The sequence below is a fragment of the Strongylocentrotus purpuratus genome, unplaced genomic scaffold (genome assembly GCF_000002235.5).
Source record: "Strongylocentrotus purpuratus isolate Spur 01 unplaced genomic scaffold, Spur_5.0 spur5_contig_809, whole genome shotgun sequence".
Lineage (NCBI taxonomy): Eukaryota > Metazoa > Echinodermata > Echinoidea > Camarodonta > Strongylocentrotidae > Strongylocentrotus > Strongylocentrotus purpuratus.
The window spans coordinates 217,615-244,601 of record NW_022145512.1 but is presented as its reverse complement, the minus strand read 5'-3'; the positions used below and the strand labels follow the sequence as shown (position 1 = coordinate 244,601).

Here is a 26,987-nt window from a genome sequence, read left to right as displayed (position 1 = left end):
TAAGTTTATACATGACACTTGTTCTCTGAATCGTATAAATTTATACATGACACTTGTTCTCTAAAGCGTATAAGTTTATACATGACACTTGTTCTCTAAAGCGTATAAATTTATACATGACACTTGTTCTCTAAAGCGTATAAATTTATACATGACACTTGTTCTCTGAATCGTATAAATTTATACATGACACTTGTTCTCTAAAGCGTATAAATTTATACATGACACTTGTTCTCTGAATCGTATAAATTTATACATGACACTTGTTCTCTAAAGCGTATAAGTTTATACATAACACTTGTTCTCTGAATCGTATAAATTTATACATGACACTTGTTCTCTGAATCGTATAAATTTATACATGACACTTGTTCTCTAAAGCGTATAAGTTTATACATAACACTTGTTCTCTGAATCGTATAAATTTATACATGTCACTTGTTCTCTAAAGCGTATAAATTTATACATGACACTTGTTCTCTGAATCGTATAGATTTATACGAGACACTTGTTCTCTAAAGCGTATAAGTTTATTCATGACACTTATTCTCTGAATCGTATAAATTTATACATGACACTTGTTATCTGAATCGTATAAGTTTATACATGACACTTGTTCTCTAAAGCGTATAAGTTTATACAAGGCACTTCTTCTCTAAAGCGTATAAGTTTATACATGACACTTGTTCTCTAAAGCGTATAAGTTTATACATGGCACTTCTTCTCTAAATTGTATAAGTTTATACATGACACTTGTTCTCTGAATCGTATAAGTTTTTACCAGACAGGAGATGTACCACTGGTATGAATTTGGCGATCCTACTTCAAAGCTGTGGAAAGTTATTGTGTGTATACAGCTTTGTATGTTAAGTTCAATGACCTTTTAACCTTTGAACTTTGTTGAACACGAGTGACCCATATTCGAACTTGACCCGAGTCTACAAGAGATGTACCACTGGTGTGAATTTGGCAATCCTTGATCAAAACTATGGAAAGTTATTGTGTGTACTATGCTTTTAATAAAAAGTTCATAGACTTTTTGACAGTGCCGTAAAAACTGGAAAACAACAACAACAACTTTTGACCTTTCACCTTTGTCGGATATCGCCCATATTCAAACTTGATCTGAGTCTTCAAGAGATGTACCACTGGTATGAATTTCACGATTCTACTTCAAAGCTGTGGAGAGTTATTGTGTGTACAGCATAAGTACAGCTTTGTATATTAAGTTCATTGACCTTTTGACCTTTGAACTTTGTCGACCATGACCCATATTCGAACTTGACCTGAGTCTTCAAGAAATGTACCACTGGTAAGAATTTGGTGATCCTAGCTCGAAGATATAGAAAGTTATTGGGTGTACAACATAATTGTTGACGCCGACACCGCCGGTGTAAAAAGTGACGCCTATGCCTGGCTCCTGCTACGCAGGCGAGACAAAAAGGACATGAAACCATTTTAACGGATATCAACCGATGCCAAAAAACGACATCCGTTCCTCAAGTGTGACAGCCGCATGACGGATTAAACAAAAGTACCATCCGTTACTTGTACATTTTCTGATCCGGCCATGTCTGGCAGCGGAATAAGCTTGTAAGTTTTCAATTCAAAATATTACAGTAATATTAAAAAAGATAAAATTACATCTGTTTAAATCATATAGATTGTAAATCTCATGCAACTAAGATTTGTACTAAGGACCCTCTGGTGAAATTAAAAAGCTCCTCCACTTGTGCTTCACAGCCCCCACCCCCAAAAAATATTACTCCAATTTTATTGAAACCAATAGGCCTACTATTTTGCTCAATTATTTGATAGCTAAGGCAATTACAATGGCCCAATTAAGCTAGGATCTACAAAGCTACTGAAAATAGCTACTGTGCTTCTCTCTCAAACCATTCACTGTTTGAAGAGGAAGTTTTTCTCCAGCAGTCAGTGAGAAAGGAGGGAGAATCACAGAACTAGAATCAATAGTCTCAACCCAAAGCTGTTTCCTGCCCTTTTGTCCTTTGACTGGTACCTTTACCTCCTTCCACTTAGAAGTCAAGGTTCCTGTGTACCACTCGATCTGTAGGGACTTGTCTTCATGTACACTGCGAATGCAGCCAACTTGAGGCCAGTGTGTCGAGTACTCTGGGAGATATGTTGCCACCATGTCTCTCTCCCTAACTTCTGTCCTCTGTTCCTTTACTTTGGGTCCTATGTGAACCTAACAAAAAGAAAAAGAAAGTAAAATAAATAAAATAAGAAAGTGAATTGAAAACGAATAGTGTAGTGCCACTACATACATTATCAGTGATTCAAGACAATTCCTTATGTACACTTTATTTACAACATATAAACATATTATTATAGTAATTCTTTCTGAAACCTAATAAATAATTTTCTTTTATAAAATCAGAAAATATTGTTGAAACTTCTACTATTTTTGTATTTTTTGATTTTCAATTAACCCTAAAAGGGCTGTACGTTCACCGGGATATGTTTAAGGATATTTTTTTTTTGTGCCGGGAGCTTTCATGACTTTATAGCATAGAGTCTTGCGCATCTTTTGATGCCAAATATAAAAAGTTTTGACCATCGGGTAACGTGCAAATTGACGATTTTCCCATTGTCTGTGTATTGTAGCAATTCAATGCAGAAATGCAGATGTGCGATACCTACGATTACGTAAATGCAGATAACTACAATTTTTTGAGGTGCTCACATTGATGTTTAAGAAAAAAAAAAAAACAAGAAACAACAAAAACAACAAAAATTTGGGAAGACTTTTGCAACTAATGCACAAGCGTATAGCAATCACTAGTACCCAAAGCTAATCTTTACCTGACATGACCTGACCCCAAAATACTCGGCATGACTTGTAATTACTGTAATGACTGGAATTATGCAAGGGCTTACATGTATATATATTAGGGGCTAGATCTTGTGTGAAGACTATACAGAGTGTAAATTCTGTTAGGGAATAATGTTGCACTCAAGATGCAATTAAGCTGAGTGTGTTAGTCATGCAGCATTGTAGATGATTTACATTTTTTTTTTTTAGAAAGCAACTCAAGTTGTAAATAACGATTAAAATACATTTAATACTAAATATGGTTCACAATATCTTTGTCTTAATTAAGGGACATATTAATGAAACATGTACCTGTCTGAATGTTTCATCCTCTGTGTTGCAAGCATGCTCCTCAAGCTGTGGTCTGTCAGTTGGTTGTTTGGCCATTATCAGTAGATCGCATATAGGCCATCTCACTGTTGAATCTTCTGTTAAAACACACAAAGGAAATGTATTATAGCCCTGATGTAAGAAACAGTGTGCTAAAATATCAAAGTTTATGATCAGCCAGCTAGATAGGTTGTTATTACCTTCATCCAGTTATATAAACATATAGTGGCAAATTCTTGGAATAATAATCGTTTTATCTAATGATACTATGACCTAATCTCTTGAAAGGTCATATATATATTTTTTTAAAACCCTATATAGCCCGGGCTATGCAGTGTCAAAGGGGGGGGGGGGGGTGCTAATTTAGCCCCCCCCCCCCCCCCCGAGATCTCGCCCCTCAACTGCCTGATCGTGATGAAATCGTCACCTGCAACATAATCTCCAAAATCGTATATTAATCTCTCTGAAAAATATTTTGTTTAATCGATTATGCTAATTATGCTAATTTAAGCATGAAATTAGACCTTTTTTGCTCTAAATCACTCAAAACAGCTCGAAATGTGCTGTTCTTTTGATCTAGACACTCTATGTATTATTCTTAACAAGCGTACTTTAAAAAAAAATCCAGTATCAAAATTAAGTTATGTATTTCATTGTTTTTTTAATTTCTCTGTTTTTCGACCTTTTCATTTTTATTGTTTTTTCAATGAAATTTGTTGGCAACACTTATGCGATCATAACTAGCATAAACGAAATAGATTTCAATCTGTGAAAGCAGATATAATAATACATTTAAAAATATTAGCTAATACACAATTTGTATTGAAATTCTACAAGAAACCACGTTTTTGAGCTATTTTGGGTCCGATGTGCAAGTACATGTACAAAATTATGTGTAGCATAGGAACTGCATGCCCGGGCGTTGTTGCGCGAGATGTGAAGGAAAAAAGTCATGAAATTTCAGCGCAGAATGTCTTCGCTTTAAATAGTTATTGTGAAAAATGTTTTAAGGGGGGGCCAAATTAGTCCCCCTTCCCCCCCCCCCCCCCCCCCCCCCCACCCCCCCCCCCCCCCCCTCATCCAGGCTATAGGGTTAAATCTCGAAAAATAGCAATACCATAATATCTATCTCTAAAAAAAAAAAATTTTAAAGAATGAGTGGAGAAAAACTCAAAAATATCCTCTCAGGTTTATCTATGCTGCTGACTCAGCTGCTCCCTTGTGAGAGGCAATCAAATATCATAAATTGGCGCGTAATTTGCTGGCTCTCTGTAAAACAGCCATTCCTCTTTTTTCTATAGACCACCATCCATTTGATTTGTAGTCAATGGTTATATGCATTAGATAAACCAATATTTTTGTGTCCCACTAGCCTAGTTCGCTATTAAGATTTTTTTGTGAATTGTGCCATGAAGGGGTGTAACAGTCAAGACTTCAATACAAATTGTCAAAGTTTTGGGCCATAAAGCTTGAAGATGCTACATTGTATTTTTCAATGTTTCATAGGTGATGGAAAAAAATACCATAACACCATCAATTTTGGAAGTTTAAAAAATGACAGAAATGATACCTTCATTCTCCTCCTCTTCCAAGGTGAGTAGCTCATAGAGGGACCTCCATGCCTCAATGTCTACTTCTTCCAAGTATGGCTGGAGCTTGTCTGGTAGATGTATGATATTGATGTCCGCAAATGACTTCTCTACCAATGTTGGTTGTCCGTCTGGATGTGATGACAGGATGTGGTTGATGCCAGTGGTGTCTCTCCAATGTGGTGTAGTTGACCAGTCTTTTGTTTGTAGGGTGGCTTTTCCTTGGTGCAGTGCGAATTTGAATATGTGTGGTTTACTGTGATAGCACATGCTGTGTTGATGGGGAAGAAGCCATTTGCGAACATCAAAGAGGTGTAAGATGCGCTCCGCTGTTGTAGGGCAGTGAGCTTTGTGGAAAGCGGCGGGAATAGCTTGCAGAAGTTTTGGAAAAGATGGGGTGCTCCTTTTCTTCAAGTGAGTTGCAATCCTTGAAAAGAACTGGTCGATGTCCTCATGTGTGTGACCGACCATCAAGAAGCCAACTTTGATCTAAATGCAAACAATAAACGTTATAAGGTGAACAACAGTATGGAATAAATTGAATTTTAGGGACATTCCTCAATGATACAACCCAATAAGCATGAGGGATAATTTATTCAATTGAAATTTTTCTTCATTTATCAGAACATTTATCTAACAAAAAACATATTTATCAAAGCTTGTTTTTGTTTACGCTTTACAAATCATATGTACACTGATGACAAAGATGACAACTTTATATTGCCCATGGTTTCTAATGTGCACTACCTCTTTCCCGTTCATAGGGTTCAATCTTTCCGAGAATAATAGGCTACGACCAACAACAAAAAACCCAAAACACTATTTACCATTGGTATACATGTATCTGTGTAAAGTAAATAATTCTAAGTCACAATATCTTTTTTTAACCCTATGATGCCTACACATATCAGACATTTTGGGCAGTAAATGTATTTGATAGATTAAAACAGAGGATCAACTGAAGATATGCAACAATACAATAGCGCAAAATCCCCCATCATAAAAAGTGAGTCAGAAATAATGATTCACCTTGGAAATTTGCCATGGTGAAAATAATTTGTAATCATGAATATTTTCTCTTTTTTTTCACACTCTTTCTGCATCGTTGTTCTCTCCTGCTCACACTACAACTTCGAGAGAGTGGGTTTGACCCACTTTCAAACGCTGTTTCATGAATAGATGCCCAACAGCAATGGTACTGCATGCAGCGGGAAAGTGTACTCTACCAGTACATGTTCAACATTTTTATATTTACATATCCCTTCACAAAATATCATGTACTTTTAAACCCAAGGTTTTGGTGCAATTGGGTTTTTACCAAGTTACTTTAATTTACTGTCAACTGTGAATAGTTTTCTGACAAAAGTGAATATTTATAATGTTTATTCTCAAACAATGGGCAATTTCCGAGGTATATCATTATTTCTGACTCGTCCTTTACATGATTCTGAAAAGAACCTCCAAGACAAAGGCATTCTCTTATCCATCCAATACAAGTTCAAATAAACAAAATTTCCTTTTCATTTTGCGATTAAATAAAGCATCATTACAGACTGAATACTTATATTGACAATTAATTACTAAAAAGAACATGTATTAAACATTACCTTCTTGAAGATATTGAGTTCAAGGAGCAGGGACAGAAAAGAAAAGAGATGTCGATTCTTATTCTCCCTAGAAGTGTTGTCCAGCTGTAGGTAGAGGACTGGTGGAAGAGAGTCGGCATAACGGACCAGGATGTTGAGCAGGATATTAATGGTTAGGTTGCTGTCATGTGGGTACTCGTTAAAATCGATGTAGGCGTGTTGACCTCTTCCATGAACAAGTGCACCGGTGATGTGAGTGTGCAGTTGATCATTGTAGCTCAGAGCTTTAGGTGTTGGATGGAGTTGCGGTATTGATGTGCAGTGCTGATCCATCCCATCGATGATTACACTCATGTATTTCTCTGGCTGTGACTTCGCTTTGCGGATGTGTTTGTAATATTTTTGTCTCTCACTGCTGCTGAAAAGAAGGTAAAGAGCAATGAGGAGTCATGCTATGCTTAGAAGTTTTGATCACAAAACCAATACTAATGCCTTAAATACACGAGTAAATTGTAATTTGAATGTGTTATCTGAGACTTGGCTAGGTTTACGTCTATATCAATGATACTTAATTGTGACCAATATACTTTTTTAAAGTAATGAACTTGTGCCTACATTTCTTCTCCTGTTTTCCCTACTATTGTATTTTTCTTCTACTATAGGCTTTTCACGTCAAATATCCACTGATTAGAACCAAACATCCGTATAGGCAGTTCAAATGCCAATATTTTATTGTGGTCACCTATTCAAATATATTAACATTGTTGTTGTTTTTTTCCATTAAGAATTTCATTACTCTCTTATTGCTAATATTTGTTGTCCAATTTTTTAATTTGTTCTGTTATTTTTCTCCAATTTTGCCGCTTCTATTTAAAGCAACTTATCTTGGAGCCTGAGTATTCCTCTAAGCTTTCTCGGTTTTTGTCTCCTTCAAAATCTTTGTTGAAATATTCACTTCTATGAGGAAAGCATATAATGACATAGCTCTAGTTGTATATTGTAGCTACATGTAAAATACATCCATGGTTGTCATTTGTTGCACTTAAAATACTGGATCACAGATCACCTCATTCTAAATGCTTAAAAGAAAAAAAAGTACATCAAAATCAATTACAACATTAACTTCAAGCTTTAATCAAAGTTTGCTGTACCTTTGTTTCTCTACATGTTTTTGATGTTGTGCAATCAATTGTCTTCGAACATCTTTGTCGTTTGTCTTGCCAAGCTTCATTTTCAGCTCTGTGCACACATCGCACTTAGAGAAGCGGTTCACCTATAAAGAAAAAAAGAAAAATATCAAAGAGAAGGATTGTTAATTACAAAATTAATGTTATGGATGTGTTTTCTTGATGCATATAAATGTAGATGTTATAAGACTAATATAATAATATATTGACACAAAGATACAAGAGGCCTCAGGAATTTAACAGATTTCGTCTGGCTAAGAATCATAAATTCATCTATGTCTAACCCTAACTGTACCGGGGGTATAATTTGCATAAATTAGCATTATTGATAAAATAAGCAAATTTCCGCGAAACTAATGGCAAAATCTCTGCATAATTTTGTGGCGATTGGCCCATTTGGAGTGCATTAAAACTGCAATATGTTTTGTACAAAAAAACTGACCTGAAATCATGATGGGTCATATGACACTATAAAAGAATTGTCTGTTTTTGCAAAAACTTACGGTAGTGTAGTGTCAAAATAAAAAGTAATGAAGTGGCATTGCTGAAAACATGGCGGTTTTGATTATGGTATGCAACAACCTATGTTTAGAGCTTTTGAGCGTCCCGCCCCACTCACTCCCATCCAGTACAGTTTAGGGTCAATGGAATTTACAATACCTTGGGGATTGTGATGTGCTGCTCTTCCTTTCTCCAAATCCTTTTGAAGTGAGTCTCAGAACAAACCTCAGCATTATCTTGTCGTATTCTTCTATACACCTCTCGCTTTGTGAACCCATGTGGAAGGTTTACAGACTCTCTGTCAGGCATTCGGTCTCCATAGGAACGAGCAAATGCATTAAGTTCTGTCTTCGCGTTTAGGGTTTTGTTAATCTTGTGTCCTTTCCTCAAGCAGTTAGCAGGCAATGGGTATAGCAGTCCATCTATTCACAACAAATTAAATGCATGCATGGAAATAACTAGAAATATCGAAAATGGCTGATCACCACAAAACTCGGCATGCGCCTCAGATATTGCGCAAAGGAAGAGACCTTACCTATATTTTTGGCTGAAAATTGCTTACTTTGTCATTTATGCAAATTCTATTCATGAATATGTTTTTTATTATGAATTACATAAATAAATAATAATAATACCAGTCTCTTATAAAGCGCTTTACGAGTTAAGACCAAAGCGCTCACAGCATATTATTGCCCCAGTCATTGGATTCAATTACAAAAAAAAAACAGCATTTACAGTGCACAATCTCCTCTCCCTGGGGAGCATTCCAGCTGGTCACCTATTAGGCGCACACAATGCCAATTCAACTGCATTGCGTTCGCATCCTACAGGGTACCCATTTTAACACCTGGGTAAGGTGAAGCAATGTAGACAAAGTGCCTTGCTCAAGGAACATAAATGCTGTGCTGCTTTTACAGAGTTTATTTTTTGGCAAAAAGTTTCTTAAAAGCCTATTTGACATTATCATATAATTGAATTGTCCATATACTTGTTTTATAATAATAATAATATAATAACGGCCATTTGTACTGCGCCATGTCTGTCAGATTTGACACTGGGCGCCCCATTATGAATTTCTAATGTATTTTACTGTTTTTCAATTCTTATGTATTTTATTGTTTTAGGACTTCTTATACTTAAGATCATTATCTGGATCAATTTACAGTTTGAGTAAATGATAAATCTAGTCTAAAGAATGAAACATTACTGATTCATAGACCCAAACAAGAAACTTCACTTTGCCATTTGTTTGGTAGACAAGATGACAAAAATTTCAATTTTCGGCTTGACCTTTGGTCACAAAAGGTCAGGTAACTCTCTAGCATTCGCATCCTACTGATTTCCAAAAACAGCAAATAGCGGTTACAGCACAATCCCCGAAAATGCAGGGGTGGGCTGATGCCCCCCACCCCCCAGTACAGTAAGTGTTAAAGCTACATAAGAGTAATGAAAGATAATGCAGCTGTCGTACACGAAAACCCCTCACAAAAAGTTCTGCAATTCAAGTTTGAGAAAGGGTATCTCTCGTTGTATTAAATGATTAAATGATACTTCAGTTTGGCACCATTGGAAAGCCTGTTCATTCCCCTAGACAATGATGCCCAATTTTTATAATGTAATCATGGAATATGCAGGACACCTGAATATCTGACCAAGTAGAAAGTCAAATCTTGCAAAATGCATTTTTGTCAACAGTGAATTCTTCATTTGTTTAGAGATAAGATTGTGTTTAATTGATATCAATTCTGATTGAATGCCAATGCAGTATTCTCATATTCTTCTGAAGATGAACTTATTTCAAATGATTTTGAGATATCAAAACAAGAAATTTTACCTATAATTTTGTGAGAGGTTTATATCATACAAATGAGCCAGGAAAAAAGAGTTTTAGCCAAACCAATAAGAATGACCAACAGTCACTCTGTATTTCAAGTTTAACTACCTGCAAGCTTTCTATAAACAAAAAAGGACAATAATACGTTGGATGAATATGGGAGATTCTTTTAGGGTTTATGTACATTTTTTGCCCAGTACATTATGTACAAAGGCCATGAATTTTCAAAGAAACTGTTTTGAAATATGAACCTCACCTCTGAACTGCTTCTGCCAGTAGTAGAATCTTGACCTCACAATTCCAACGACTTGATGCCAGGCTGTGGCACACACCTGCTCCAAACCGATGTTGTAGGAGAATTGGAGACTTTCATTTTCAGACCGAGAAGAGTGGGTTCTGAAGTACTCCATCAGCCATGTCCTCTGATCACCCAGCGACTTTTCCTTAAAAGCGATCCGAGCTGCAGCTGCATCTGCTCGTGTGACTCTTGCCAGACAATCTGTTGAACAACATCTTCCTGCAAGGACAGTTATAAATGTCTGATGACCAGTTCTAACTGCAAAAGGGGAAGTAAAAAACAAAGCAGTTACGTCTCCATTGTTGTAAACAGGCATGAAAGCCTACAAGAATAACCAAATCTTTGTGCGGCATAGCCAGCTTATGTACATGTATGAATGGAATGAAGTAAAATTCTCAAAATTTATTCAAGTTGCAACTTCTGAAGGACTTTACTTGCTTTGAAGTACAATATAATTTGGATCGCCATGCAAAATTGAAATATCCCGTTGTCAAATCCACTTGTTACCATTTACCTACAGAAGTCTTTGGCGATTGCCATGGTAACATTTTCTAAATAATATCATACATGTACTTACATGGTTCATTAAAAAACTGCCGTCTACTATAATAAAGGGCCGTTCTCATAAGAGCAGGTAAACCTCCTCAACATTTGCCCCCGCGGTAAATGAGAAAACGATGCAGTAATAAACCTATCAGACTGTTCACATACGAAGAAGCATCTCCTCCAATCAAAACCTAAGCAATTTTTATTTTGGTTCCTGGAGGCAAAAATATTTGACCAATCACATGCCAGGAAAATGGGATGTTGCATTGTTGCGATGCGTATTGCTCATCTTGATTGCCCGGTTTACACGCCATTTTGGGGGGGTCAATGTGCAAACTTATTTACCGCAGGGGCAAATGTTGGAAAGACCCTTAAGAATTACTTTGTTATATCAGATTGTTTGAGTAAGTACCTCTTTTTTTCTGCTCTTGATCACTGCATGATGATTCCAGTTGAAATGTCACATGTCTTCTCTTTTTTCCTGTGCAATGATATAAAAAATGAAGAATGACTTAACTATATCTTGTATAATCATTATCATTATGTTGCAGTATAAATGGATACAAAAATCTTAATTGACTCAACTTAGCTTTTTGCTAAGGGGGGGGGGGGGGGGGGGGGTTTGCAGGCGCAGGATTTTGGTAGACCCCGATTAACAAAAAAAATTCAAACCAACACACATAAAAACATGCTTTGTCCAATGGGGGGTAGGGGGGGGGGGGTAGGGGGGTACGGACGGACAACCCGAAAACATGAGGCAGAGGTGGAGGCATAACAAGTCTTATCTAAAATGTTTGTGGTGAGAAAAAGTGAGCCAAAAATATGAACCGTTTTGGCCAAGATTAACATCAATTTTTGCTAAAATGTGAAGTTTTTTCAAAGAAATTTAGCCTCATTTAGCCCTAATGACATGCCAGTTGGATGAAAGAACAGGGTAAGCTCATTTTTTTAATACCAGATTGGTAACACAAATATTTTTGAAGATATAATATAGATATATTGACTGCTTTGAGATGTGTGTACTAGCTTTTTTTAGGCTAGCAAAAATATCATCAAATATTGACTACTAGCTAAAAAACAACTGGTCAATACTGATCAAATTACAGTCTTTCTACATCATGCCTTGGTTATTATGCTGATTACTCAACAAATACTCTTTTTCTAACAGAATCATTTAAATTGTTCAATGTCTAGCACATACATGTATGGTATTGACACCCATCCCAGGTCATTTCCTGCCCTCAAATAAAATAAAAGGCCCAGTCACAATATGGATAACAATTGACTTGAAATAAGCTCATGGTTCAAAATTTGGTTCATATCCACTTGGTCTACTACCAGTTGGTCTAATTCCCACATCATCTAACACTAACATGGCTAAACCCATTTGGTCTACTATCACTTTGGTCTAATTGCCGTTTGGTCCAATCATCACTTGGACTAATTCCCACTAAGGCTGATTGTCATTTTGTCTAATTATCAAATGGTCTAACTACCATTTTGTCTATAATACTTTTCCCCATTTTGCCAAAAGATCATCTGGTCTATTACCAGTTCATCTAATCAGATAGACTAAGTGGTGTTAGACCAAGAGGGTATTAGACGAAATGGGATAGCCTAACTGGGAATTAGAAGAAATAGGAAATGGATTAAGTGGCAATTAGACCAAATGGTTATTAGACCAACTGGTTATAGACAAAATGGGATATTAGACAATGTGGGATGAGACCAAACGGGCATTAGACAAAGTGAGAGTAGACCAAGTGTCAATTCACCCAAAATTTCATACAGCTTTATTGAACACCAATTACTCATAAGTGATGTTACACTAACCCCTTTTCCTTGGAATATGGCAAGCATCCTCATCTGCATCACTCTCAAGTTCAGTGATAAAGATACCAGGAGTCCAGGGACCTGTAGGAATTCAAATGAAAAGATGTACATGTACATGTATACCACATACGCTTAACATAATACAATGTAGGTAAGGGCATAATACTTGTCTTTTACAGATACATTAAGCCCTGCCATGCTAATTGCTAACCATGCATGGTGTTATTTTTTTCAAAGACAGCAGACAGTCAGCTGTACTTGTGCTGTCCAATACGGATATATAGCAAATGAAGGGGAAAAAAGAATAGACCAGGCAAGCTATGTGACATGCTCACAGGAAACTTTAATGTTAATGTGAATGGAAAGTTGCAATATTTATTATTGACATGCAAATACATGTACGTGTATGATATCTTGTCAGATTTCACCTTTTTTTTTGTAGTTCAAATTGTCTTGGTGTTGTAAAAACATACACATTCCTGAATTAGATAGAATTGAATACTTTTTTAATTATCTTTTTTGTGTAGCAAATAAGAATTTTAGTGAAAATTGTAAGTACAAAATTTTAATCATAGTGTAAACTGTAAAAAATTAGTGGGCCACCTATTCTACACTGACAACAGTAAGGCAGATATATATATATATATATGTACAATCAGATGCAATAGGAAAATGGTATTCACTTTCATGACCCAATTAAGGCATTGACCAGCACACTTAATCTTGTCTATTGTACTATGTATACTACATGTATGAGCTGAATAGCTACTCATCATAGGGGACATTGCTTTTGTTTTCATTGTTTGGCACTCTTCTTTAGTTTACGGAAAAGTCATTTAAAGGAAGCTTAAATACCAGAACGCAGAATATAAACATGCACACGCAAAGCAAAAGCTCAAATTCTGTCAATGCATTACAAAATGAAGACAAATCTATAGAACTGTTTTATTCAAATTTGGGGTTTTACTTCAATATAAACGCAGGAATAAAGTCTTCTGCTCTTCAATGATACTTTAAGTCATGTTTAAGTTTTTGAGTTTTTCTTCATTCTTTAAAGTTTGTTCTGCTTTTCCCCAAAACATTGTATGGAATTTTCCCAGAACATACCTGTCTCACAATGTAGATCCTCATCAGCTTCACTCTCAAGCTCTGTCTGGAGACCTAAGTACATTCATAAATATGATATTGCTTAAATGGTTTACATTGTTTGGCACTCTTCTTTTATTTTATATGGAAAGGTCAATGAAAGGATTTAGCTATTCCTAGAAATGAGGGATACATTGTACATGTAGACAACATGACAGACTGTGTAAAAGCTCAATTTCTGTCCATGTTGCACAACATCAAAACAAATCTGTTTACAATTTTGGGAAAAAACAAGCTCTGAAAAAACTAGGAATTGTAATCGTCCAAAACATTACAGCATACATGTATTATGTAACACCACTATGATAATAAATAATAGTATTGTTGTTAATATTATAAATTCAATTCAATTCAATATGCTGTGAATTTAAAATACACTGAACAATAGCTATGAAAGCTGAAGATATTTACACAATTATCACAATGATCTTTGAAAATTCACAGTACATGTAGGCCTACTACTACTGGGTGTTTCCATAACCCGACACCCTAATCCTAAACCTAATCCTAACCCTAGGGTTTAGGGTTAGGGTGTCAGGTTATGGAAAGACCCACTACTACTAGTTCTCATCTATGTCCATTTTGCAAACTTTCGCTGTGCTACATTTGTTTCTGCATTCACTTACAGCACATTATTTAAGAATTCTTTCCCATAATTTACTTACCTGTCATCTGTGTGTTTGGAAGAGCATCATCAGGCTCAGCTGCACTCTCCAACTCTGTCAGTGGATCCAAAACAGCCATGTTTCTTCAGCATGAAGCACTAGATCTTGAACAGCTAGAATACATAAAATAAACCCCAAAGAACTTTATCCGATACTCTATGGGTTACTGGTTAAGGAGTTAGAAGAACTTAACGGGTCTACCCTCGACGCGCGGCACCCAACTCGACTTGGGTGCTAAGTGCGTTTATTCATGTGCGCGCACTCAGTTCCTGCGTATGTACATGTAACTCTATGTTAGCAACCCAATGCACATGCACGTGGTAGACGCAGGCCCAGGTGTTTGGTATATATCTATGGGCAAATGTAAACTGTTTAGTTCTTCTAATTCTTTAACAAGTAACCCATAGAGTGTCCTTAAACTTAAAGATAAACTTTAGTACTGGTAATGCGCTTGCATTGTGAAAGTAGAGGTGTGAAAGGATCAGAAACAGTTGATCATGTAGCATGTAAGTATTGGTGTGCACTGCAAGGTTCTGGAGTCATCAAAATCATAATAAATTTGACCGAGTCTTGGTAAAGTAACAAACACTCACATAGAAAGCTATATATGGGACAACACACATGGTGTCGGGGATGGTACTACCTTGGTTTCCTTGTCTTTCTATGCTCATTACTCAGCCAGTATACATTTTCTTCCAAAATTGTTTGGCACATGTCATTTATTTGTAATCTTGAACATTCAGTGTAAGTTTCGTTTGATTCTGTGAGAATTAATTTTTTTTTTTTACCAGTACTGGAGTTTATCTTTAAATGTATGATCAGAGGGAATAAATCAAAGTTTTACATTTAAACATGAATTAAAAACTCAATTTTTAATAAAAAACATATAAGGCACTACCTGCATAGATCTAGACTAGTCTAGGCTAGACCGAAATATCAGTGTTTATGTTGGCATTGGATGCCCTGAGATTGGATTTTCTTTAAAGTCACAAGAGTTATCTGGTGGGGGGTGGGGGGGTCGGTGCATTTTGGCAATTTCCTTTTATATGGTGTAGTAGTTCAAGTACTGTTGTTGTTTATCATCCATTGTTAGACCCCTTTGCAACTGACTTATCCTGACACTTTTTGTGTCTTTGCACGGTTTGGTGAGCATAATTTTAGGGGACAAATTGCAATGTTCAAGCCTCCTAAATTGGAAAAAAATTACAAAATCCCTTCAGTTTATTGAAAAAATTCACATCAGATCTTGTTACCAAAATGTATCATCAATTGTTCTGTAAACACAAGAGGTAAGTGTCAGTGTCTTTTTGATAAAAAGTTACGCCATTTAGATTAAGGGGGGACATACATATGATGTGTATAGGTCAAGATCTATATACATCTAGCCTACTTGATGTAGTATTATAACTAGATCAACATGTATGTCTAATTTAGTCTTATTACTCTGAAGTATTCTTCTACTAAAAGTTTAAGATTTATAGATCTATTCCACTCATCCACTGTATAAGGTTATAACCTAGACATGTATCTGAAGATACTTCGTCTAGTTATAACCTTGTACTCTTTTACTAATATGGGTATGGTAAGGCGTAAAGTTATAGATCTAACCACTCATCCACTATATGAGGTTATAACCTAGACATGTATCTGAAGACAGATACCTCGGTCTAGTTATAACCTTGTACTCTTTTGCCAATATGGGTATGGTAAGGCAGGCCTGTAAATGGGATTTTTCAGGGGGGGGGGGGTGCGTAAGTTGATAAAACGGACCTTTGATACAAAATAACTGTTTGCAGAGGCAGATCCAACATTAACCATTTTTTCTTCAGAGTGACCTGAAAGCAAGGCATTTTAAGTGCCTCCTTTTAATCCTCATGAACAGGGAATGTATCTCCTTAAACAAATAATGCGAGTGCAAATCGTGAGTGGAAATTTTCATAAAGTGACCTGAAGTCAAGTAGGCTAATCATTGCACTTTTTGAGTTTAAATTTTCCATGAACATACATGTATAATACCCCTCCCTTCTCTTAATCAATCATGCGAGCGCAAAACACGAGGTCATTTTTTTATATTTAAAGCAACCTGAACACAGGGAATTTTAGGCTCATGCACTCCTCTAAATCCTGATGAGCAGGATATGTATTTCCTATAAAAAGGGGGCCAAAAGCCAAAACGCAAAGGCATACTGTGTGCAAAAAGAAGCATTTTCACATTTCATATGATCCCTGAATCACCTCTTTAAATATTTCCATACATGTAAAGGTGTAAACCAAATATTACGCTAGCATTCAAAGCCATTTTGGTATGCCCTGGGCGGCACCATGATGATTCCATTCCCCCCAATTTTTGACGTACATGTATTTATGGACAAACCCTTACTGGTCTTTCACAATCATAAACGAACTGTTTGTGTAGTATATTAAATTAAAAGAAATGTGCAGTGTTAGAAACCTCTTGCATTGCATTTATATATTTAATATGTAAAATCCCTTTCAAAATAAAATTCTAGCAACGGTTCATCCCGAAAACTGCATGAAAATCATGACATTAACTGTTTAATCAGAACGAGGATGTTAGCAAGCTTTGTAGATCTTAATTTATCCACATACATGTAATTGTTGAAGAACTTTTTTTTCACAGTACTCCCGTTGTGTTAGATCAGCTGTACGATCTGCATAATGAATGAAAAAGAAGTCTAGTCATTCATATGCTGGTATGCAGCCAATCTTACACAATGGGAGTTACAAGCTTCCTAACAATATAACTGTTATTCTATCGCAATGTTTAAACCTAAAATTTGAGTAAAACAAATAATGTTTCTATCATTATATTATTTTTATGTATTTGTATAGCGTATTTTATATCAAAATTGTATCTAGATCTAATTAATTTTAAAGGTAATATGGAATGTTATCAAAGTCCAAATATACGTCACAGACTTGCATGTAGGGGGTCTCACTACAGATCATAAACATGCCAGCACCCTTGATAGCAGACGACATCGCAAATGCCTATTTTTCAAAATATTTGCCAGTTTGATGTGGGGTACTCAGTGGGCGTTTTTTGGTGATCTATGTATCAAAGGAAAGCTTGTGGTAAAAATTATATATTATAATTGATGAAATTCTAGTTTTGGTTTCATTTAAACAAATAATGCGAGCGGAAATTTTTTCATATAGATCTAGTTACCTGAAAACAGGGCATTTTAAGCGCTTTTTATAATCCTCATTAACAGGATCCTGTTAATCCTCCCCTGATAAATGGTCCACATTAATTACAATAGGTTCTTTTAAAAAAAGTGGGCCTTTCAGATACTTTTTTTTTTGGGGGGGGGGGTGCATGCCAATACTCTACAATGTAAACAGATCTAGATCTAGATGTAATATGTAGGTCTAGACCTAACTTTGTTAGATCTATAAAAAGTATAATTCTATTCTCATCTAGAAATTTAAACAAGTCAAAAAAGTGAAGAAAAAAAATCACAAATTTCGAAAGTCTAACACACAGTTAGCAGCAAGAAAGTGTTGCCATAAAAAATGCCTGAAAAAATATTTGTGGTTTATACAACATTCTTCAAGACTTCATAAACAACTGTATTATTAGTATGGTAGAGGTACCTTAATCCATGCAGTACATTAATCCACGCATCCCTCAATACGCGCGATGCGACGCGTTATATGCGCTCATTTTTTTTGGATAGACAATAAAACAACAAGCCTATCGCGATATCACAACAATTTTGAGGGAAAATCATTGGTTTCTTGTATTTTTATGATTTCATGAAATCATCAAGAATACACTTCATTGAGACAGAAAACGAAAATATACATTCATTTCCTGTATTAAAACTGTGGTGCGTGGATTAATGTACCGCTTGATTTTGTCAAAGAAAAATTGAAGCGGTCACGTAATCGACACGAGAGTTAACATTCACCAAATATTCCTGTCAAAGTTTTCTCTATAAATGATCCTCAGAATATTTAGTATTTAATGAGGAAAAAACGTTGATAAAAAATGTTAAATTATTTGACTTTTTAGCCTTTCAAAACAAAGTGCGTGGATTAAAAGTACCTCCATCATACAGTTGTAGATCTAAACTATGAGTAGACTAGATCTATGACCATCAAATTTTAAAAAGATCACTTTAACTTCGGCCAGGGCCTAACTGTTAGGCCTATACTTTGTATTGACATCGTGTTATGAGTGGCCTATACTTTGTATTGACATCGTGTTATGAGTGGCCTATACTTTGTATTGACATCGTGTATGAGTGGCCTAGCCCAGTCAACATATTTGTAAAGTGACATTGTATTCCTTCTTACCGGTACTTAAAGGTACTATGTCCCATTTGCAGGCCAAAAAAATGAAAAAGTTAAATTCCAACTGCATTTGAAAGATAATACTAATTTAGAACTTCCCTAAACAAAGTGGGGCTTAAAAATGTCTTCAAGTGGGAAAATAACGACTAGATCTATTAGTTGTCAAATCGACTTTAGGGCTAGAAGTCTATAGGCCTAGAGCCCAAAAGTAATAGTCTTGATTTTCAGACAACTGTACCGAATGGTCATAGAGGTCTACGTTTTATGCTGCGCAAAGATTCAATCAGTTTAATCTTGGCCATCACAAGAAGTGGGTTATTGATGTAGATCTAGACAAATGCTCATGTACCCTTTACAACTCTTTTCATGTATTTTATGACCAAAGAAGAAAAAAAAGCCAGTCAGTCACTCAGTAGTGTCTGACAGTGAAGTCTAGCAAGTAAACGGGTTTCCTTGCATAATTTGAATATGAGGACACTGCTAACATTTAAATTTCACAGATAGGACATAGGTCTAGGCCTACATGACATAGGCTAGACCCTATTCATAATTCCTGCAAAGTTCTACAGAATTTGAGGTTGGCTGCAAAAGGGACATAGTACCTTTAAGTTCTAGATCTACTAGATCTAGTTTTACTAATACTAGACATAAAGTTAGATCTAGATCCAACATAAAATAGACTTCCAAATTGCCAGAGTCTATAGCTACTGTGGATTAGTACAGCAACGTTAGTCCAATAACTGTTTAACACCGTAACTTAGCTCCGTCTCGCCCAGTACACTACAGTGCACAACGTGTGAATCTAAGTAACAAAACACTGTGGTAGTACTAGTAGCTGTAACACTTTGTAAATTGTAACACATTAACTGTTATCTAATTAAGTTAACGTTACTGTAAAACTTGAAAGAAAAAGCATTGTAAAATTACCTCTCGCTTTCCAACGCAACGCCAGTACTCTGAAGGTACCGTAGATAATCAAGTCTTGACTCTTCTCCTCGGACAGCTGTCAACGTAGCTTTTTGGGTGCAACAAATTCAAGATTCAAGATTCGGCACGTGCTGTCGATGGGAAATCTATTGTTTACAAAACACCCAAACATGGGGATTATAGAAGTATAGTACACACGTAGGTAGACATGTCCGCCGCGCTCCGTGGGAATTTCTTAGAAACTAGCTCGACACATCGCGCCCGTGCGGGATTATTAACTTCTTAGAAATCGGTTCAACGCATAGTCTTACTCCCAGTCTGTGATGGACGCGGGACGCGCATTTAAAGATTCGTTGTACGGGATGGGGGGAGGGGGAGGGGGCAGGGTGAGGGTGGGGGTAAAGACATTTAATTGCTGTACTGTTGGGACAACCTCAAAATTAGAACTTTACAAGATCGAGTTCGATCCATCGACCTCAAGTCTCCAGCTTTTATTTTATTGTTGTTTTTGTTTACGCCACTCCCGCTAGTCTGAGTCTATATAATTCTATACAGTACAACGTAGGCCGAGGTGCCTCTGCCCTCGACTCCAACGTCGAACAAGTGAGATGCCAACTAAAGGGTGTAATAAGAAACTAAATCATTAATTTGTTGGGTTTTTTGCATTTCGAAAATTATATGAGCCTCGATCTGCAGGACCACTTTTCGTTAAAAAAAAAAAAAAAAAAAAAAAAAATTGTAAAGTGCACAGGCTTCACACACTTCAAATGGGTGTTTCCACATGTTACCTGCATGTATACACCCCCTGTCATCCTAGCTGACATGGGTAGGGTTAGGGTTATGTTTAAGATTATGCTTAGAGTTAGGGGTGTAAGGTGAGGTCAACAAATGGAAACACCCCCATTTGAAGTGTGTAACGTAGGCTATGCATCTTTACGATTTGCATTATTTTTACGAAACTTGGCCCTATATACAGCCCTCTCCCCTCCCAATACATTTTAACACAGGTCACATTTCAGCTAGGTCTCTATCGAGAAAAAAAAAATCAGCTCGCGTGCACTTCAGTTTGAAAATTTGCTCATACGAAGAACAAAGGCGGATTTGGGGCTAATGGCCCTATCTTGGAGAGGGGTGTGTGCGGATGGGGGGGGGGGGGCTCAGACCAAAGAGATTCGATCATACACAGTATGTCCTCCGTAGGAGGACTAGAGGGCCAACTAAAATCGTGACCTTTGACATTTCATAGGTTTTGCATTGGATGCATTATGGGGTTTTGTCCGATTTGAACGACGGTTTTGGAGGGTCAATGAATATTCATGAGCAATGACGTCAAAAATACGCCAACTTCTGTTTGTTGATTGGCCATCGACAAAATGTTTTATGTATTAGGTCATGCATAAAACATTTTTTGCATTCCCAGAATTCCCTACGATTTGACCACGAAAATGGCGGTTGTATGAACTGCAACTTTCAAGTTATTCAATTACGAACAATGAAACATTTTTCTTTTAAGTGAATTTCTATTATAATAGAAGTTTGTCAAGTACATCTCAGTGAAGCAGAAAATCTTCAGGCGAACATTGACATCGAAGTGATACCCTATGATATCAAGAAAAGTAAGTAAAGATCCATTTTGTGTGAAGGTCTCTGAAATGATTGTGATGTGTTCGTCATTGCAGTGGGCGGCTCTCCGCATTGTCTTAACGTATTACCCGGTTAACCCCCTACCCCATCCTCTTTTCTTTCTTCTGACCAAAGAATATTAACTGATTGAATGAACTCTAATATAAGTCATCGACGGTAATATTTTTAGAAACAATCAGGATTTTACCGTAGGTTATTTCATTAGAGCACATCTCATAATTTTAAGTATCAGTTCATAGCTTGATTACCGATAGTAATCGGTCGTAGATGTGGACCTGTTGTAGACTGCGCAAATGGCTCATTGCTAGTCCAAGCCGATGAGATCTCGTCGAGCGGTTTATGATTTTCAATTCGCCGGTGCTAGCCGGCTGTAACACTCCACCAAGAAGCGACTGCGTATCCTGAGCTGGCGTGGCTATAACTTTACAGTGTGTTACTTTAAAGCCTAGACCTCTAGCTCTAGACTAGTATTCATAGCATAGTCTAGCCTGAATTTTCTGTCTCTTTCGTTCGTTAGCCTCTGATTTGGGTAGGGTCGGCTCCTCTCTTTAGCTGACCCTACCCAAATCAGAGGCTAACGAACGAAAGAGACAGAAAAATTCGGGCTAAGGCTATTAAGCAGAGCCTAGGCTAGGCTAGGTCTACCGTCTAGTCTAGATCTAGCACTTAACTAAGTATAAAAAGCAATTAACCCCGCATCTAGTATATAGACCTATATCTAGGGCTAGATTCTAGATCTAGGCCTAATGCATTCTAATTATAAAAAAAAGACTAAATAGATCTAGACCTAAATGCCTGGTTTAGGTGGGTCAATGTGGAAGTTATGGAGGGGGGGGGGGGGTGCACAATCATTCTGTGTCCCCTTATTCAGATGTGGCATAGGGACGGGTCTAGATGTAGGTCTAAAGCCCCCTACTAGTAGGGTCTACTAATAATATTAAAAATAGGCAATTAGATCTAGATCTATAGCTTGTGTTATGCCATAGCTTAGCACAGACTTCCATAGCCATGGGTCTAGGCTCGTTTTGCTCCACTACTAGACTATAGTCGTGCGCATGTGTCATTGTGATCCAGGTCCAGATTCAGCTTAGTTTGAATGTAGATCTAGGCTAGATCTACCAACAACAACAAAAACAAAACAAAAAAGGTATCTCCTCCCCCCCCCCCCCCCCCCCTTCCCCTGATTTCGCTCTTAGTTATGTCATTGTGCCTTGTTTGAAATAATTGGTTTATTTTCAGGATTTTATGCCACCCCTTTTATGTTGGTGAGAATTCTGGATCCAACCCTACATATGACATGGATATTTCTTTCTCTAGGACATGAACAAAGTTATAAACTGATAACTAATGCATGCATTTGATATTAGCAGGAACCTTACTAAGTTTCTGTTTTCTTTTAATTGTAGATCCTATGGAACAAAGAAGCAGATAATGATCACAGAAGTGCAACAAAGAGCACCAGGACCTGATCATCAAATGTTATGGTGTAGATCTAATCAGGAACAAGACACCTAAGTTGAACTCTGGCAAGGTATGTTTGTATGAAGTTCGAAAATATTCAGGCTGTATAATCTAAGCCCATGCGAACACCGCACTCGACTTGGACTATATACAAAGATTTGGGGAACTGTCATCTTGTGTTGCATTATATCTGGTAATTCTCATTTATTCTCTAGCTTTATTTAGGTGACAAACTATGGTGTTGCTACAGTTTATGCTCTCAGCATATTAAAAGACATACTCAAAGGCATTTTTTCCTAAATATTACATTATATCTAACAAACTTTTGTTCACAAAAGTCTAGCAAATAATAACTTAAAATAAATTGGAAATTACTTTTAAAATAATTGGAAATACATCTAAACCTTTACTCTTCTCTTAAAAAATCAGATAGACATAAGCTTATCATTTTTTAGTAAAATTAAAATGCAAGACCTAAACAAAAGTGGGGAGGTACTATTTTTGAAAATCCAATATAATGCAGCAGTTTTAATCTTATTTGATTTCTCCTCTCTTTTTGTTTTTATTATTCAGGTTGTCCCATGCAGAAGGTTTGATACCCAGGCTTCTTTTGTACAAGTCCCTAGTCCCCCCTCATCTTGAGAACTGTTCCGGTGTCTGGGATCCCTACAACATCTCAGATGTCCAGGACGCTACTTCACAATGGGGACCACAAGAGAAGCAGCAGTTTGACTGAGATGATCAGCACCTTTTAGTTGCCTACTATATCTACAACTACAAGGCACTCTGCAAGAAGACTGGGAATGGTGCACAAGATAGTCGATGGTCTCTCCGCTCTTTCTTGAAAATTTTGCCACTGCACTACTTATACCTACTTGCGCCCTCTATATAGCAAACAATGCCTAATCTGTGCCTGTTGGTCCCCCATGATCCTCTTTTTCTTATATTAATTGAGAGCTGATTTGATGAGATAACCACCTGTCAGTGACCTTGCAGGGTGGTCTTATCCCCCAGACCAAACTAGACCAAACGGGCTTTAACAAATCACGAGCAGGAAGTACCATGACATGACCCTCCAGTTGCACCAAGCCAGAAGCGACATAGACAAGTTTGTATTTGCCCAACATTCTGTCCCAAAGTTAATGGAACTGACTTCCAGCAAATATAGTGCATGCTGACAGTCCAGAGAACTGCCAGGGACTACTTCTGAGGCATCTATTATCCTTATCCCACTTAGAAACAATCTGTCTTCCTCACACCACTTGTAATCTTTAGTATTAGTTCATCTTCGTGATAGGCTACAACGTCTTTTGAAGATTACCAGAAGAAGAAGAAGAAGATATATCGAGGATCATGAAAGTAATCATTTGTTCTTTTAAATGCGTGTACATGTAACATAGTCTTTAGATATATTTAATCTTAAGTCAAGTTCTGACAAAAATATGAGTGATGCTGAACTGGATAGTAAATTGAAGGGGGGGGGATAAAATGATGTAGTTCAATAGTAAGACTGTATTAATATAATTAATATTAATAATAATAACAATATTAAAAATAGTAACAATAATGACAATGATCATGATAATAGCAGTAATAATAATGATAATACAGGTAGTAGTAAAAACAACAACAATAATGTCCAATGTAAGATAAAGTACTCATAAAACTCAGTATATACCTGTGCTTTACATAATAAAATAGCATGTTGATATTATTGGAATATTTTTTTCTTCAAAATCTACAGTAAATTTTTACAACTGAAAGATTTGAATTCAAGAGACAGCACCCCCCTCCCCCCATCCATTTGTCATCATTTTGTTGATGTCATGTTGGATTTAAAAAGACTTTATAGAAACAAAATATGTTGATAAATGAGTTCATAAATGTTAATAAATCAGTTAATACTGCTGAATTCTGTTCTTTTCATTTTCTTATTTTGTGAAATATATGTGATGATGCTGGTGATTATGATGATGTAGGCACTCTGTAATGATAATACTGTATGACTGAGGTGAGATGGGGGCTGATGCAGTCTTGTGTAGAATTGAGTATGGTGTTCGACCTTTTGATGTTTGTTTATATCTGGCATCAGCGAGATAGATTTAACCATCTTTCCTAATGAGAGAGAAAGCGGAAATGTAACAAGAGAGTGGGCAAGACTAATGTATAAATGCAGTATAAAAAATGGTTTACAATAAAGATGAGGGGAGGGGGGTTAAATAAAGAATAAGTCGATGCCGAAATGATGAAAGCATAGGTAATAGGTAATAGGTAATAGAGCCTATGGAAATGTCACTATTAGAAGGGGTCTCTGTATTGAAAATGTTACTGTTGGGGGGAGGGGGAATTTAAAAAAAATCAGTGGCGACGAATGCAAGAATGAAAAGAACGAGACAAAATTGAAATTTCATTGGGGATGGGGCACAATATGAAGATCATTGAAGTCGAGGTGAGAATGATTCATTAATTGGACACTAACAATATGAAAATATCACTTGTAAAGTGGGTTAAATGATCGGTGCAATTTGTCTGATTTAAAAAATATTTAAGTTAATAAACGAACAAAAAAAAGAGGTAAAAAATGAATTGAGTGAAATGGGGTCATTATTTTTGCCTTTTAACTGAACTGAATTTTTAAAAATATACTTTCCATCCTGGTGACAGTGAAGTTTGTGGCCCCAACTAAGTCAACCCTTTAAAAGTCTTCCCCCCCCCCCCCCCCCCCCCTCCCCACACACCTCCCCAACTGTGACTTTTGTTCTACATCTGTCGATATAGTAACGCATGCGCATTGTCTTTTTTTCATTGCGATAATATGCTAATAAGTGGAAAAGAGCTCATAAATATTCAAAATTTTAATTTAAATATTTTGCGCGCTGCGCGCAGTCCAAAATCCCCATTTCGCTGGTGCACTAAAAACTTGTCGTCTTCATAGGCTAATACACGATAAATGGAAGCAGTGTGCACTTTTGACCCTCCAAAATTTCCCCATGGCTAGACGGATGCAGAAGCGGAGTTGAACCCCCCTGGCTCAGACAATGAACAACCACCAAATTTTTGGGTGGGGTACATTTATCACTAAGCCACTTATAATTTTGGTGTGGATCAAATATTATAGAGCCCTTACCCCATTGTTTTTTTGTTTTTTTTTTTGGGGGGGGGGGCTCAGATATCATTGTGTCTACCATATTTTTGTTGGGAATCGACTATCATTGAGCTCCTCTCTCCTCCGAAGATATTTTAACAAAAGTCAAATTTCAATTCTCTTTCAAGGAAAAAATTTCCATCCGCGTTATGAGTTCCCACAAAATATTGGGGGGGGGGGGGGGGGGGGGCTCAGAAATAATTTCTTATCCAAATTTTAAAAAAATCATCTCGCATGACTTCATTTTTTTTTCTTTCTTTCTTTGTGGGTGGAGTTCAGATATCATTGAGCCCATCATATTTTGGGTGGGGCTCGGATTGAGCCCCCCCCCCCCCCTCCTCCTAATTTATTTTAACACAGGTCAAATTTCGGGTCTTTATCGGGCAAAAAAAAAATCGTGCCCATGTTATGCATTCTAATATATCAGGGGCAGGGTTTTTTTTTAGTAGGAACAAACTAAGACGGATTTGGGGTTAAGCCTGCCCCTTCTATCTTTCAGAGGGGTGTGTGCGGAGGGGGGGGGGGGGGTGGCTCAGACATTAATTGAACAACCACCAATTTTTTTTGGTGGGGGACAGTTATCTCTAAGCCACTTATAATTTTGGTGTGGCTCAAATATTACTGAGCCCTCTCCCAATTTTTTTTTTTTTGAGGGGGGGGGGGGGCTCAGATATCATTGTGTCTACCATATTTTTGTTGGGAATCGATTATCATTGAGCTCCTCTCTCGATCCTCCCAAAAAAGGATAACATTTCCACCCGTGTGATGAGTTCCCCCAAAATATTGGGGGGGGGGGGAGCTCAGATATCATTCTTTTATCAAAAACACAACAAAAAAAAACAGCTCGCATGACTTCATTTCGATTTTTTTTTTTTTTTTTTTTTTTGGGGGGGGGGGGGTGGTTTTTACGGTGGAGTTTAGATATCACTGAGCCTAGCTTATTTTGGATGGGTCTCGGATTGAGCACCCCCCCCCCCCCTCCTCATAATATATTTTAACACGGGTCAAATTTTAGGTCTTCAGGGGAAAAAAAATGAAGCCCGCATTATGCATTCAAATATATCAGGGGCAGATTTAAAGGAGATTATAAGAAAATGAATTTAACGAATGGGCTCCAAAATTAAATTATAAAAAGTGTT

General features: G+C 36.8%; 1 protein-coding gene and 1 long non-coding RNA gene across 3 annotated transcripts; one reads left to right on the top strand and one right to left on the bottom strand.

Moving 5' to 3' along the window:
• Positions 1–1,051: 1,051 nt before the first annotated feature.
• LOC115920886 lies at positions 1,052–19,845 on the bottom strand. Of its 2 annotated transcripts, none has more exons than XM_030977599.1 (12): positions 19,599–19,845; positions 14,352–14,464; positions 13,648–13,701; positions 12,541–12,621; positions 11,120–11,188; positions 10,120–10,419; positions 8,189–8,451; positions 7,493–7,614; positions 6,363–6,756; positions 4,737–5,244; positions 3,149–3,264; positions 1,052–2,209 (listed from the first exon to the last, which is right to left on the bottom strand). In XM_030977599.1, the coding sequence occupies exons 2-12, from the start codon at positions 14,428–14,430 to the stop codon at positions 1,862–1,864; spliced, it is 2,334 nt and encodes a 777-aa protein (XP_030833459.1). In that variant the 5' UTR covers positions 14,431–14,464; positions 19,599–19,845; the 3' UTR covers positions 1,052–1,861. The 2 variants fall into 2 exon arrangements, with proteins under 2 accessions (XP_030833459.1, XP_030833466.1); XM_030977606.1 differs by having other exon boundaries at positions 10,120–10,380.
• Positions 19,846–21,164: 1,319 nt separating this feature from the next.
• On the top strand, positions 21,165–24,227 carry LOC115920884. Its single transcript, XR_004062595.1, has 3 exons — positions 21,165–21,214; positions 22,649–22,773; positions 23,277–24,227. It is a non-coding gene; the product is annotated as an uncharacterized LOC115920884 (long non-coding RNA).
• The last annotated feature ends 2,760 nt before the right edge of the window (positions 24,228–26,987 follow it).